This window comes from Rattus rattus, chromosome 9 (assembly GCF_011064425.1).
Source record: "Rattus rattus isolate New Zealand chromosome 9, Rrattus_CSIRO_v1, whole genome shotgun sequence".
Taxonomy (NCBI): Eukaryota; Metazoa; Chordata; class Mammalia; order Rodentia; family Muridae; genus Rattus; species Rattus rattus.
This window is the reverse complement of record NC_046162.1, coordinates 62,820,790-62,836,837: the sequence shown is the minus strand read 5'-3', so window position 1 is coordinate 62,836,837 and position 16,048 is coordinate 62,820,790. Positions and strand designations below refer to the sequence as shown.

General features: G+C 47.9%; 2 protein-coding genes across 2 annotated transcripts in view; one reads left to right on the top strand and one right to left on the bottom strand.

The window, feature by feature from the left end:
* The window catches only part of Ogfod3 (2-oxoglutarate and iron dependent oxygenase domain containing 3), a 29,052-nt gene that overhangs the window by 12,442 nt on the left and 562 nt on the right, over nt 1-16,048 (bottom strand). The window contains exons 2-7 of the mRNA XM_032913568.1: nt 14,999-15,216; nt 12,857-12,932; nt 11,844-11,886; nt 9,441-9,505; nt 8,685-8,741; nt 6,397-6,550 (exon numbers count right to left, since the gene is read on the bottom strand). Of these exons, the coding sequence (XP_032769459.1) occupies nt 6,397-6,550; nt 8,685-8,741; nt 9,441-9,505; nt 11,844-11,886; nt 12,857-12,932; nt 14,999-15,216 (613 nt within the window). The remainder of the gene's footprint in view (nt 1-6,396; nt 6,551-8,684; nt 8,742-9,440; nt 9,506-11,843; nt 11,887-12,856; nt 12,933-14,998; nt 15,217-16,048) is intronic.
* LOC116909057 (60S ribosomal protein L36a-like) lies at nt 7,265-7,609 on the top strand. Its single transcript, XM_032912535.1, has one exon. It carries the CDS (start codon nt 7,265-7,267, stop codon nt 7,607-7,609), a length of 345 nt encoding a protein of 114 aa, XP_032768426.1.

Genomic DNA, 16,048 nt, shown 5'->3' with positions numbered 1-16,048 from the left:
GGAACTTGTACAGAGATAGAAGGAAAGAACCCACTCTACAAAGTTATCTTCTGAACTCTGCACATTTACCATGGTGCATGCATTCCAGTAATAGAAAATTAAATTAGCCTTTTTTAAAAAAAAGCACTACAGGAGTAGACCTGCTAATGGTGGGGTTCTGTGGATGAAACTACTGACTTCAAAGTCAAATTTGCCATCAATTGCTTAACAGGAAAGGAAACAACTTCAAAGAATGTGATTCTCTACAAATGACAAAACACAGTATTTTATGCCTTCGTTTTTGTATAAAGGTAGTAGGGGATCGCAGGAGGTGGTGGCGCACACCTTTGATCCCAGCACCTGGGAGGCAATGGTAGGTGGATCTCTGAGTTTGAGGTTAGACTGTTTTACAAAGTGGGTTCTAGGACAGCCAGGGCTACATAGAGAAACCTTGTCCTGAAAATTCAAAATAAAATGAAATAAAATAAGAATCCGTCCATTGTGTTGATTTGGGAGCTGAGGGGTTTCTGGGAAAGGGAGTTCTTGTCTTTTTATATTCCTTTCACTTTTGAACCTTGTAGGGAACGTTACTATTCAATCAACCAAACCTAAAATGAAGCACGCTGGCGAGAAGTCACACGGCGTGGTGCACTGCAGAACACTGTGGCAGTCACCCAAATTTCCACCTCGTTCTGTTTCACTGAAGCGATTTATTTTTCTAAGACAGGGTTTCACTGTGTAGCTCTGGCTGTCCTGGAACGGACTATGTAGACCAGGCTGGCCAAAGTAAACATCTGATCAGGAAAGACAGGCCTTGCATGCTGTTCTGGTTCTCTGATAGACAGGTAGAATTTCGTCACGGGCCACAGGGATCTTGGAAGTAATCACCGTCTGCCGGGCAGAGACAGAAACTGAAGAAAGACGGGCATGCTGGTACTACTTCTGATCCTAGCACTCCAGAGGTAGAGCAGTACCACTGTGCATATGAACGTGTGTAGGTGTGGACCATGAAAGACTGCAGGAGCCCTTGGAGGCTGGAAGAGGAATTCAGTGTCAGTCTCGGCTGTACAGAAAGTTTAAGGCTAGCCTGGACTATACAAAGACACAATCTCAAGACAAACAGGCAGACGGAATTCTTGGATCTGAAAGCCACGCTGGGTTGCATCCCAGTGATAGGAGAAGGAGGTAGAGCTGAGGGACAAGGAACTAGGAAGTGGTGCCTTGGGAACATATTCTGAGATTCTGTCACTGAGTCCCATGAAAAGAAGTGAAAATGTGGGCTGGAGAGATGGCTCAGTGGTTAAGAGCACCCGACTGCTCTTCCAGAGGTCCTGAGTTCAATTCCCAGCAACCACATGGTGGCTCACAACCATCTGTAAAGAGATCTGATGCCCTCTTCTGGTGAGTCTGAAGACAGCTACAGTGTACTTGTATATAATAAATGAATAAATCTTTTAAAAAAAAAAAAAAGAAGTGAAAACGTAGTGCGGATAAATGTATGTAAAGAACGGATGTCCTCGAAATCTCCAAACGCAGTGACTAAGCTCACACTCAACCTCTGAGCAGTAACTGAGCTCCAGAAAAATAATTTTAACACTTTCAAAAAGGGTTTGAGAGATGGCTCGGTGGTTAAGAGTGCTTGCTGCTCTTGTGGAAAACCTGGGTTTCCCAGCAGTACCCACAACGGGCAGCTTACAACTGCAGGTAACCGTAGCCCCAGGAGACCGGAGGTCCTCTCCCAGGCTCCAAGGGAACCTCCGATCTTTCACGTGTACATGCCTACACACACTCACATATATAGACATAATTAAGAATAACACTTAAAACTGGCCAGGCGGTGGTGGCACACCTTTAGTCCCAGAACTGTGGAGGCCAAGTCAGGCGGATCTCTGAGTTTGAGGCCAGCCTGGTTTACAGAGCAAGTTCCAGGACAGTCAGGGCACCACAGAGAAACCCTGTTTTGAAAATACAAAACAAAACACAAACCAAAAAAAACCCTGCACATAGAGGCTGGAGAGGTGGCTCGGCAGTTAAGAGTGCTGACCACTCTTCCAGAGGTCCCAAATACGGTTCCCAGAACCCACATGGCAGCTAATAACCATCTATCACTCCAGTTCCAAGGAATCTGATGTCTTCTGACCTTCACGGGCACCAGGCACACATGTAAGCAAAAACACTCATACACATTTTAAAAAACTGAAAACAAAAACCAAAAGCTTGCACACAGAGAAACAGCGCTGAGAGCCTGGGACGTAGCTCAGTGGAGTGGTGCTTTCCTAGCATGCATTCCATACTGGGTTCCATCCCAAGCAAGAAGAAGACGAAGACGAAGACGAAGACGAAGACGAAGAAGAAGAAGAAGAAGAAGAAGAAGAAGAAGAAGAAGAAGAAGAAGAAGAAGAAGAAGAAGAAGAAGAAGACGACGACGACGACGACGACGACGACGACGAAGAAGAAGCAAAACAAAACAACAACAACAACAACAACAACAAAACCACACAGAGAAAGGTCATTGCTGGAGCATGATTACAGGGGCTTGGGAGATGGTTCAGCAGGTAAAGGTGTTTGCTAACAAGTCTGAAGACCTGAATTCGATTCCTAGGACCCCTCCCCCCATGGTGGAAAGCAAAGCCAGACCCCAGCAGGTTGTCCTCCCACCTTCACACAGGCACTGTGAAATGTGCGTGCACATACATATACGTACTCTCAAAATAAGTGTGACTAAAAAGATATTATCAAAAAAGGTTCGGGGTTGGGGATTTAGCTCAGTGGTAGAGCGCTTGCCTAGCAAGCATAAGGCCCTGGGTTTGGTCCTCAGTGCCAGAAAAAAAAAAAGACAAAAAAAAAGTTTCAGAACAGACTGATTGTCCCTATATTTCAGAGAAATCTTTTTTAAAGATTTATGTTGGTGCTGGAGAGATGGCTTAGTGGTTAAGAGCACAGATTGCTCTTCCAGAGGTCCTGAGTTCAATTCCCAGCAACCACATGGTAGCTCACAACCATCTGTAATGAGATCTGACGCCCTCTTCTGGTGTGTCTGAAGACAGCTACAGTGTACTTATATATAATAAATAAATCTTAAAAAAAAAAAAAGATTTGTGTTATTTTTATTTGTGGGTATGTGCATGTGAATGCAGGTGCCCACAGAGGCTGGAGATCTCGGAACCCCTAAAATTAGAGTTACAGGCAGTTGTAAAACACCTGATGTGGGTGCTGGAAATTAAACTTGGTTCCTTTGCAAGATCACTAAGTGCTCACACTTACTGAGACGTCTCTGTGTCTTCCGCAGAGCAGTCTTACTGTGTGACACTAAGCAACGGACTTGACTTCTCTGAGCCTTAGCTCCCTCTGAAGGAACAGGAGGACAGACCAGGGCTTGGTGACACACACCTTTAATCCCAGCATTTGAGAGGCCAGCCAAGGCTACACAGTGAGACCCTATCTCAAAAGAAGGAGTTTAAAAGACTGTACATGTTTTCTTAGGCTGGTTATGATTAGTTCAGGAACTGGATGAGTGAAACAAGACACTGTAGGTGGGAAAGCTGCGGCTCTCAAGGGAGGGTATTACAGGTGGAGGAGGTGTGATGGCTTGAGTATGCTCAGCCCAGGGAGTGGCACTATTAGAAGGTGTAGCCCTGTTGGAGTGGGTGTGTCACTGTGGGTGTGGGCTTTGAGACCCTCATCCTAGCTGCCTGGAAGCCAGTATTCTGCTAGCGGCCTTCAGATGAAGATGTAGAACTCTCAGCTCCTCCTGCACCATGCCTGCCTGGATGCTGTCATGCTCCCGCCTTAATGATAATGGACTGAACCACTGAACCTGTAAGCCAGCCCCAATGAAATGTTGTCCTTATAAGAGTTGCGTTGGTCATGGTGTCTGTTCACAGCAGTAAAAACCCTAACTAAATCAGAAGGTTATGTTGAACAGAGAGACAGACAGTGGCACAGTATGTATATATATTCACTCCTGGGCCCCTCAGTTCATATTTCTTGAAATGATACTGCAAGAAGCATACCAAGTGTAACAGGCATTCCTGTGAGCACCTACTTGCAGGATCCCCAGAACATACTGCTGATGGCAGATGCTATAGTGAGTTTCCAGTGCCCTGTACAGCAGGCAGAAGAGTACATACTGCCACATGCAGAGCAGAGCTGTTTCCAAGGGATGTCAGAGAGAACACTCACAGATCAACATTTAGTTAATAAAGGTGACTAGAGAGGTATGCCACAAAGACAGTGCTGTGTGATGTGGACAGGATTTCAATCAAATCAGAACTCTTTCCAGCCTGATGAGTCATTCGATTACCAAGTCTGGGGTAAGAGATAAGAGTAAGGAGACTCTGAGGCCCAGCTGCACACCTCCTGTGCCATCCCCCATAACTCCCCACTGCCGCATCCTGAATTTAAAGACAGAATCAAGTGATTGATCGCCCGGAACAGAGCACAAAGCCAATTCCTCCTGAGCAAGTCCAAACCCTGCCCTTCCCTGCTGCTCCGGTGCCTCAACCAATCACCATAACAACAGTCATCTCCTAACAAGGACGGAGTGAGCAGCCGGCCCTCAAAGGTAGCCAGGCCTGCAAGAATGTTCTTGAAACTTAACAGGGCTCCATGCGAGACTCCTCTGTTTGTGGGTGTTCGTCTCTGCTGGTTGACTTCATGAGGTGAGTGCTCCCCAATCCGGCATCCACCCTAGGCTAATACCAAAGTAACCCCAACCCTGCAAGCAAGTCAACAGGCTGTGACTCCAATAGTTTCTGCAGTGATACTCAAAGGAAAGCAAAGATAAACCACATCAAACATCGAAAGATCCAGGCAGAGCATGGGAGGATGCAGGATCCGTGCCCTGTTCTGACCCCTTAAAAACTTCAGCACACCCTCACATACTGCAAAGGGGCCTCCTAAATCACACAGTTGCCTGTTACCAGGCTCGAAGGAAAACGTGGGGGCAGATTGTGGCACACAAGGGGTGACACTCGACTTTCTCATAGTACCTTGGCGGCTGCTACCTGGCATGATGTCTGGAGAACTGGGTGGTGGGCAAGAGCCCTCACCTGCTGTCCACAGTGTAGGGGGAAGAGACCTTCATGGGGAGGGTTCATGTTGGTGACTGGGTATAACTGGCCTACGGGGCTGAGAAATCTCAACAGGGATGAACTGACCAAGGCAAGATAACTATTTAGAAAACAGAGAGAACACAAGAAGCCAAAAGGTTCCTCGCTATCTCTACTCTGACTCTGCTCTTCACTAGCTGACACCCCAGGAATTTTCATTACTAATTGGGCCACCTGCAAAATAAACTTACCCACTTTCCGAGAAACGTCATAAATTATGATCGTTAAGATGGCTAATAAAGTATGACTGATGGTATCTTCCTACATGTGACCTACATACAAACAAGGAGCCATTTTATTTATTTATTTATTTTATTTATTTATTTATTTATTTATTTATTTATTTATTTATTTATTTATTTTGGTTCTTTTTTTCGGAGCTGGGGACCAAACCCAGGGCCTTGCGCTTCCTAGGCAAGCGCTCTACCACTGAGCTAAATCCCCAACCCCAAGGAGCCATTTTAATGAATAGAGTTTTAATGAATGGAGTCTTTGTTGTTTTGAGACAGTATCATGTAGCCCCAACTGGACTCAAATTCTACATGGCTGAAGGTGATCTTGAACTCGTGGTCCTCTGCTTCTAACTCCCAAGTGCTGGGGTTACAAGTATGAGACATTTTGCCTAGTTTGTGGGATGCTGGGGATTGAATCTAAGACCTCGTGCATGCTAGGCAAACACTCTATCAACTGGGTCACACCCTCAGCACGAATGTTTTGTCTCTAGTAGTTCTTCCTTCTCTAGCAGCAAGACTGTACCTAAAATAGACTCTTTTCAAGATCAACAACACCCAGACCAGCTCTCCTCCGGTGCATCTTGTCTCCTGACCTCATCAATAAACTTTCTAACTTTGCTTCCAATGCATCCTAACTTCTCTTCTGTGGCAGAGGTCAGGGACACAAGTGAACCCTCATGGCTATCCTGCTGTTGGTGACAAGGTCACAGTGGGGAGACAAAGGAAAAAACTGTGGTGGAGAGAGGACTCCTGTGGGGATATGGAGACCTGGGCTAGGAAGCAATGAAAGGGACCCTCTGCTTGCATAGTCCAACCAGAAAGGTTGCACTCGGATTTGGGAACAAGTGTGACAAAGGACACCACAAGGCCCATGCTGCTCCAGCAGCCACCACACCTTCTGTTCCAGCCCTCGACACCCGTGACACAAATTCTCTTCAATCGCATCACCTAGCTGAAAATGCACCCTGGAACGTCAGGAAGAAGAGGTCTAAAATAGCGATCGGAAGATATCGAGCAGACGCCTGGAGTCCCGGCCACAGACGAGAGAAAGAACCCACTCACTAGACGCTTACCTTGTCCACGTGTGCATGCCAGTACTCGTCGTGAGCCGTCTGGGCTTCTGTGCTATTTATTCGGGAGAAGAATGTGGGCTTTGTCAGATACAACAAGGATGCGCGGATGCCGAAAGCTTCAGCGATGGTGAGCTGGACCTTCTGCCGAATGTCCCTGCAGAGGACAGGACGGGTCAGTCTGACGCTTTCGTAAGTCTTAATGATTTCAAATGTTTCATAGAGTGAAACGAGTTGGAGTATTCTCTTTCAATTTTCCACCTAATTACAAACCTCCACTCAACTTTTAAACTTAAGAGCATAACAGACCTTTGGATAAAAATCAGTATTTAGTGTTTTCCGCCCTTGACTCTCTTGAATACCACCTGCAGGTAGCAATGTCTGTAAAGAACATCACTGTGGCTGGCAATGGTCTTCATGCTGGCCGTTGCAATTGTTTCCTTGCTGTCACCAGAAACCCAAGTTTCATGTTCCCTCTGGGCTGGCTCCTAGGTCACAACTGCTCATGTTCTATGTGTGAAAGGAAGGCCTTGTAGAAGGTGCTCTCTCTGCTGCTCTGTGTAGTTCCAGGAGGTTTGTGTGTCCATGATGTCAAGAAGAATGTACCGCTCAAATGTTAGGGGTGTGTGTGTGTGTGTGTGTGTGTGTGTGTGTGTTATAAATCTATAAATTGTGGGACGTCAAATGCTACAACTATCACAGAACAGTTTCTGTTTAAGCCAGTGTGTGCACACTGGGAATAAACATCAAGACGAAAGTAAACTAGTCAGGGCTGGGAGTACAACCAGTCAGCTGGAGACAGCCGTGGGCTGGGGTCTTAAGTCTTAAGAATACCAGAGTAGCTTTCTGAGCTGATAGCGCTCCTGCAAACATGGTGAACGTTCCTAAGACCCGCCATTTCTGCAAGAAATGTGGGAAGCACCAACCCCACAAGGTGACGCAGTACAAGAAGGGCAAGGATTCTTTGTCTGCCCAGGGAAAGCAGCGTTATGACAGGAAACAGAGTGGCTACGGCGGGCAGACTAAGCCCATTTTCCACAAAAAGGTTAAAACTACAAAGAAGATTGTGCTGAGACTGGAGTGCATTGAGCTCAACTGCAGATCTAAGAGGATGCTGGCTATTAAGGGATGCAAGCATTTTGAACTAGGAGGTGACAAGAAGAGGAAGGGCCAAGTGTTCCAAGTTGATTTTGTTATGAAGACAATAAAATCTTGACCTTTCAAAAAAAAAAAAAAAAGAATACCAGAGTAGAGCTATATGCCAGGGGGCACTCTCAAAAGTGGCTGCCAAGCTCCTGTTGGCTCCATGTCACCTGCAACAGTGGAATCACACATGCAGTGTGCACTCAGCGACAACTCACGGCTGCCACTGCCAGGCACACAGCGTTAGTCAAGCCCTTCACCTGCTCTCTGGACCAGAAGCCTTGGCTTTGTTTAGCAGCTGTTTCCCTGGGAACATAATGACGGTAAAATGTCAGCTGTGGTTTCAGGCAACGTGTCTGATCATCAGTGATGGGTGGGCATGGGGCTCTGATGGCCTGTTCAGTGCCTTGGCTGGTTCAACACAATCTAGTAGGTGATAAAACCACGTAAAATTAAACACACACACTCACGCATGGTTACAGGTAAAGCCTGGAATTCTGAACAAGATCAGAGCGCTGTACCAGTGCCCATTCTGGGAAATGATGTCATACTGCAGTTAGGTCATACTAGTGACAGGACTAACTAAACAGTGTGTAGAATCTCCCTGTGCTTTAACACACATCTTAGTGATATTTTTTATTTTTATATTTTAAATTTTATTTGTTTTATGTATATGAGTGCTTTGCTGCACGTACGCCTGCATGCCAGAAGATAGCATCAGATCCCTTTATTGATGGTTGTGAGCCACTGTATAGGTGCTGGGAATTGAACTCAAGACCTCTGGAAGAGCAGCCAGTGCTCTAAACCCCTGTGCCATCTCTCCAGTCTCTTAATAATCTTTAAATAAAAGCTTTAACTTAAAGAAATTCCCCAGAAGGGCAAGCTGCTCTGGGTAAGGGCTGCATGTGACAGGTGCTGGGCTGTGACCAACAGCAGGGCATGTCTGCCGCAGGACCAAGAGGGCTTAGAAAGTATTAGGGGAGCTGCCCGCTGCCCAGAGACAAGCTGAGCTTCGTCTACATCCACAGGTCCTGACTGACACAGGAGCTATTGCCCTGGCCTGATGTATCAGGACACCGCAGAACCGACCTCAGCCCCCTTTGTATATCTGGCCACACCCATCTCTTCTTGCTCTCCAGCTTCCTTACCTATATAACTGAAAGTCCTCCTCGGAGAAGATAGTTTGTATTTTATCCCCAAAGTATCTGTGAGATAATGAATAACATTAGCAGGTGTTTCCAAGCTTTCCCTTGCTTTTTTTTTTTTTTTTTAAACAGGGTCTCACTCTAGCTCTGGCTGATCTTCAACTTAGGGCTCAGGCCACAGGTATAAACTCCCACACCCAGCCTCCTTGTCTCCTCTAATCAGTCTTTCCTCAAGCTAACCAAGTCTCTAAAAGTAGATCTGACACATCGTCTGAGAGTTCTTCTGTTCCTATAATGATAACTATGTTCTAGAGAAGGAAAGGGAAAGAAAACAGGGAGGGGGAGGAAGAGGGTGGGAGGGAGGGAGGGAGGAGGGAAGGAGAGAAAAGGGGAGAGAGAGGAGGAGGAGGAAGGAAGAGGGAGGGAGGGAGGAGGAGGGAGGAAGAGGGAGGGAGAAAGAGAGAGAGAAAGGGAGAGAAAAAGGGAGAGAGAGGAGGAAGAGGAGGAGGGAAGGGGAGGGAGGGAAGGAAGGAGGGAGGGAGGAGGAAGGAGGAAGACGGTGGGAGGGAGGGAGGGAGGAGAGAGAGGGAGGGAGAGAGGAAGGGAGGGAAACCAGCAGTTGACAGAATGATGGCACTGAGGCTGAGAACTCTCTCAGGTCTCTCTCTAGCCCTAGAGGAACATCACAGCTCTCTGAAGCCCATGAGGCTGCTGGACGTCACCTGCACCCTACCTCTTCTACTTCCTCCAGCCTCTCACCTATACAGGTTCACAAAGTGTTTCCCAACAGACAGGGCTCCCGAGTGCAAGTCCAGGATAGATGCCTGAAAAAGACGAATGTGCGTGAGACACGGTCGCGTTAGAAGCCAAAGTTGAACAGTTGCCACAGTCCATTGTACAAACACTCTGCCTCTGGCTTCATAAAACCCCGCCTTGTACACCGTCTGCCTGGGCAAATACGACTCTCTCTGCTGTCCAAAGAGAAAACCAAACTCTTCCGCCTAACATTTTCAGAAACAGTCTCCAGACACACCCCCCAGACGCATCTGAGGATGGTTATGGTGAGTCACAGCCCACCCTACTGCATCCCTCTTTCTTTCCCTCCACTAGGTCTGTAAGGTGAGGCTTAGACACATGGCTCTGCCCATGTGTGCAGTGTGCATATGTGCAGTGTGCAGTGTGACCAGTTTCTGTGTGAGTGCACACTTCTGCACACACACTGATTACCACCCTTTCTGTCTTCTCTCTGTTCTCTGCCCTTATCTGCTAGCCCATCCTGAGCATCTGAAGCTCCACTTTCTGTGGGAAGCTGCCTGTGTTCTACTGAGGTGGAAGAATGACAGATAGACCTGTGATGTGCTTCTTTCCCTGGCATAACTCACGTTGGTTCTCACAGCTAAGCACTGGGGCTAGTCACTGCATATGAGATGTGATAGACCTGCTGGCCTATCCCTGTGATGGCCTTGGGTTCTTCTGTGCATGCTGGCCACAGGGGCATGTGGGCATGTTCTCGGGAAACTTCATGTATAACTGCACATCAGTAACCTTTAAGAAACTGTCGAATGTTTTCTGACCTTAACTGCCCAACTCTGAGTCTTTCCCTGTGTCTCTGGAAGAAAGCAGACACCAATGTGGGCCACTTTACCCCGTGCATGGCCAGTGGCAACAGATAGCAGGCCCCTTTTCTTATTTCTAAGTGCTTCCCCCCCGCCCCCCGGGGCTGGGGACCGAACCCAGGACCTTGCGCTTCCTAGGTAAGGGCTCTACCACTGAGCCAAATCCCCAACCCTCCTTTTCTTATTTCTACAATTACTTAGCTAAGGTGTGGCTACAACATGGGCTTAATGTTTACTGAACTTAAAGGTATGAAGCCTATTACACGAGGGTTCTCAAGGAGGAGGCAAGTCATTCATTGACAGTCCTTTAGCAAATAGCTCCCTGAACCCAAATGAACTACATAAAAGGAATTCCACTTTCAGAACTCTAAAGAGAGAGTCATGGATGAAGTTGTGCAATCGCAGAAATAGTTTGAAATTATAACGAAGTCTGAAAGACAACCTTCTGCAGATTTGATTTGTCCCCCACCCCAGACTACAATGCAATGCAATTGCCAAAGTATGCAGGGAGAGGAACCTGTCCTCAGACATTCCCTCACACTAAGCAGAGGCCAAGGTCCCAGGAACCCCTGCCCAACTGTCCATTTACAGGGGTGTGGAGCCCAGTTTATTCCTATGTTGTACAGAATGAGAACCTCCAGCTGTGAACGAGCTCATTCTCCCACCTCTGAGGACAGAAGTCTCGAGCCAAGGAGGTGCGGGTGGCGCTCCTTGGCTTCTGGCCTAAGCTCTTGGGCACGGCCCTTCCTTGTCCTCCAGTGTCTGTACCCCAGGTTTGCTTTGGTTTGTGGCCATAGAACCCACTTCCCACCTCCATCTACACATAGGTTTTCTCATAAGTTTCCCTCTGGCTCTCTCTTACGCAGACAGACACCTGTCCTTGGACTTGAGGTCCCCGATAAGGACTTTCCCTCAATTACAACTACAAAGATTCCATTTCCAAATTACCTCACTAGTTCCAGGTGGACCCTCCATCCCGTTCCTGGTATGATCTACCCTTGTGCAAAGGATCATGGGCCTCTGCTGGCCAGCTGCAGTGGGATCCATCTTAAGGACTTTGTCTTTCCCAGCAGCCACCTGGTCACCAGGCTCCTGATTCCTTTGTCAGCTCCCTCCCGCTCTCCTCTTTCCATCCCTCCCCTATCCTCCCTATCCCTATCCAGAGTGTCTGAAGTGCCAGTGGGACCTGAAGTCAGGCAGCCTTAAGAGATGGCCGTCTGTGACTTTATACATTCTCTTCCCAAGAGGGATGTATTTTGTGCCCACTAGGCAGAAGGAGTACCAGCCACTGTCTGAGAAGCACTATAGACATACCAGCCCATGCCTCTGGTGGGGAACAGATGCCTCTGTGCATTCAACGCTTTCTCCTTCCCTTCCAAGGAGAGCAAACTTAAAACATATCAAGAAAATGGAGGGGTTGGGGATTTAGCTCAATGGTAGAGCACTTGCCTAGCAAGCGCAAGGCCCTGGGTTCGGTCCCCAGCTCCGAAAAAAAGAATTAAAAATAAAAAAGAAAAGAAAAGAAAATGGAACGGCGCCAACTCACCCCTCCATCCGATCCACCTAGGGAGAGCCCTTTCTCTGCTATTCTGTGGGGGTTAAAAAAAGAAACAACTTTAAATCAAAATTTAGTTGACAGCATTATCCACCAAACTTCTAGGCTAATCATCCATCAGTATCATAGTGCCTTATCGATGGGTCCTGCCTGTTTAACGTTTGTGATGCAAACAAACAAGGAAACTCAAAACTGTAGCTCTCAAAGGATACATCAGCATCCTCTTGGTCCTAACACACAGCCTACTTGGAAACCACTGGCCTGATTCTGAACTAGAGCAAAGGAACCTCTTAGCTTGTCTGTGGTCTAATGGCTCCCCAATAGATGGGGATTTTGGTAATGAACTGAGAGTGCAGTTCTGTCAAAGAGCCATTCCATCCACCCAACAGAAGAGCAAGCAGCTTTGACAAAGCTACCAAGGAACTCTAACCCCTCAGTGAAGCATTAATGATGCTCGGGTATAGCAGATGTATGGGATCAGGGCAGGGAGCAGGATACAGAGGACGAGCTTCCTGCTGGGCATTGTAGCAGAACTAGCATAAGGATAGAGAAGAATGGGGCTCGTGGGCCAAATGAGGGGCCACATACTGAGTCTGAATGGCTGGTCGGAAAATGAAATCTTTCTTAAGATCCTATTTTTAAGTCCACACAAAGAAAGCTCCAGTATCAGCTGCTTCTGAGCTGGAATTTATGAGCCACAGAGAGGGGAAATGTCACCTGCTGATTGTCAGCTAAGACTGGAGGAGCACTTGTCTACACAGCAGAGTAAGCCTCCTGGAGAGAGGCTGGGCCTCTAGACTGCTCAGTCAGCCGAAACATTGCTAAGGCCACCGTCATTCCTCAAAGGAAGCAGGAAGCTTGCCCTCTGACCCCCAAAACCCTTGACGATGGTCTATAGAACTATGAGGGTTCTCTCAACTCTGTTGTTGCCCTGGCTCACTTCCCAGTCACTGCTTAACCCGACTCCCGGAGGCCTTAGACAAAGTGCACGGGTGCACGGGTACCTGCGAATCTGCTCCGCCTCCTCCCTGGTGATGACGATGTCAGTGACACCTCGGCCACACTTCCTGGGGGTGCAGCCTGGAGGGCGACAGCCAAGGAGAGATGCTGACTTTCAAAGCTGCTGCCCCAAGATCATGGCCAAGCTGACAAAGTCCTCCACCATGACCAGGGGGCCAGTTTGGCTAAAACACCTACTGAAAAGTCAATTTCCGATAAAAAAGTAACTTTTCACTGGAATTTCGCCCTAGGCAGAACCTCAGCTCACATCTCCTTCTTGTCAGGTATCCTGGGTTTCCCACATAGGCTGACCCTCTCACTGCCCCCAAACCCTGGGGAAACAAAGAAGTCCCCAGACGTTGCATTGACGTTTTGGTTTTGATTTGTCTTGTTAGAAACATGGTCTCACTATGTATTTCAGGCTGCCTCAAATTTAAGATCATCCTGCCTTCGCTTCCTGAGTTCTGAGATTACAGGCTTGTGCCAGCACACTAACTGTCTAGCAACATTCCTTCCTTGCTCGCTAAAATCCCATTGGAAAGTTCTGACACAGCCCAAACTGAGCCTGTCATTCTGGGCTCCATCCGTCTCCAGGACCACAGCACGTGCCTGTCATACTCATCTCTGCTTTATCTCCTTCACCGCGGTGTCCTGCAGACACCCAGAGGACGGAAGCTGGAAACGGCTTTGATGGGAGAGGGTGAGCGTCATGGCGTTCAGGGTTGTAGGAGAGTAAAGCATCAGCAGCAAGTTCAGCAAACAACTGGTCCCCGTAATCTGGCAGTTCCCTTGCCCTGAGTGTGAGCTGTGTGCTCTTACTGGTGAGATGGGGCTGGAAACTCTGGCTTTTTGCAAGATATGCTGCTGGTAAACTGTCATTTAGTGTGTGTGTGTGTGTGTGTGTGTGTGTGTGTGTGTGTGTTGCAAATTAGGATATTCCAAGTAAACTCCCAGGACAGAGCATCCAATACGACAGAAACATGTTTATTTTATTGACTGCAGAAGGAGAAAATGATGTGCCCTTTGTCCTTGTCCACCCAGTCCACAAAGCACTCCTCTGCCATCTCACATGTAGCTGAGTTCTTGTGCATCACGACAGCGCCCCCTTGTGGAAGAACATGGAAACAGGGAACCTTTTCTCCAATCATGTTAAAACATTACTTTGAATAAAAAATAAATCACCCTTACAGAGCCGGGCCCAAATGCTACATTTGAGGAATAGAATTCGTCTGGATGGAATGCTCAGGAAAACAGCAGCCCAAGAAGACCTACACCCCACCTCACCCACCCAGTTCAGAAGTGTGTGCTCTCTATGCTGCTGACGTCCTCACCTGGCCCTGTGGCCCTGACACTGTGGCTCCCCTTTTTTCCCCTCAGCCCAACCCCAGGACTCCAGCTTGTAACTAGCTGGGTGTCCCTTCTTGCCCCAAAGAGGACCATCAGCAGAGCTGTGGCCTGGGGTACGTTCTTGTCCTTATGTTTTCTGGGTACTCTCACTTATCCTCATTTTTCTGGAACTTTTTTTTCTACACTTATTATTTTATGTGTGTGGACACACAACATAGTGTGTGTAGAGGTCAGAGAACTACTTACAGGAGTTGGTTCTCTCCTACTATGTGTAGGTTCAGGACACTGAAATCAGGTCGTCCAGTTTGTGTTATGTGCTTTAAAGGTCAAGCCATCTCACTGGCCCTTTCTCAGCTCCCTAATCCTGTTACTTCTCTGCAGGTCGCCTCTGGGCACAGAAGGTTACTAAGGTGCCGCCTACACCTGCGTGGCATTGGAGGCCAACCCTGAAACATCTTTATTCTCCAACCCAGTGTGAGCTTGCCTATCTGGGAAGGGAAAGTTTGTCTCTACCCACATGTATCATTTTAAATGATTCCATTTGTAGCAAAAGACAAGGTTGAGCTTCATTTCTGTCACCTCCTGTGCATCTGTGTATAAGTCTGCCCACTTGAATGCAGGTGCCTGCAGAAGAAGTTGGATCTCCTGAAGGTGAAGTTACAGGCGGTTTTGAGCTGCCAATCAAGGGTATTAGGAACTGAACTCGGGTCCTCTAGAAATGCAACAAATGTTCTTAAATACTGAGCTATCTCTCCAGCCCCTTACCAGTTACTCTTTTTTGAGAAGCCTGTGGCACATACCTTCAAACCTTCGGTGACCATCATAGTCCTCAGAGCAGGGAACCTCAATGAACCTGCCTTCTAGGACCTCACCACGATGGGCCACAACTTCAGCAACATCATCATCGATCCCTGCACTACTCCAGAGCAGGAATGTGACCAGAGCAAGGCTGACCCCAAGGGCCACAATCCTTAGCCATGTCCTCTGTGCCTCCTGAGGCAGCTGGTCCTTCTTGGTGCTAAGGGTAGAGAACAAAACCACTGGATGCAGCCATCATACTAAGCACACCAATCAAAACCACAAGTTGTTCACGCTGGATGTCACCAGGCTTGGGCTGTGCCTGCATTGATCTCTGATCAAAATGGATGGACCCCAACAATCCTGAGATATTGCAGGTACTCGTGGGCTAATTATGAAGCAGCTGGTGTGAAATAGGGCGTTCACTTTCATCCACAACCCACTCAAGCTTATCAGGATGCCCACCATGCACCACCCCTTGGAAGAGCTTCCTAGGCAGTATGTGGTCTTGAAATATAGGTTCCATTTCTTAGTTACCAATTCAGGTGTGGGTTTGACAGAGGCTCACAGGCCAGTTTTGGACAGGTGAGGTGTTAAAGGCTGAGATGAGATAACCGGCAGAGGGAGATGGGACATGCAGCAGAAGGGAGACATAAAGACTCAGAAATGGTCCCTAGCGAGAGAAACCTGCTCAGGAGACTGAAAGCAGCTTCAAGGAGCTTCCTGTGGATAGGACCTCTGTGCAAAGCTTGGAGGTGGGCAGCCACATGGTGATTTCATTATAGAAGGGGTGCCGCAGGATATTCCAACGAAGTCACACCCGCAACATATCACACCCACACTACTTCCACGCCCTCTCCCTAAGTCACGTCTGCTTGCGTCGCAGTAGGGCTGGTCCCACCTGACACCTTCACCCAGGAGCCAACCCAGACACAGGTCAGACCCCGCCTTGTCACGACCACGCCCCATCCTGTCAGGCCCCACCCCCGGGATGGCCACACCCCACTCTGCCACAGACACCGCGATCACGACCACGCTCCACCTCCCTCCGA

Bases quoted from the DNA above. Each gene is read 5' to 3' on its own strand.
- LOC116909057 (XM_032912535.1), top strand. From the start codon at position 7,265: ATGGTGAACGTTCCTAAGACCCGCCATTTCTGCAAGAAATGTGGGAAG.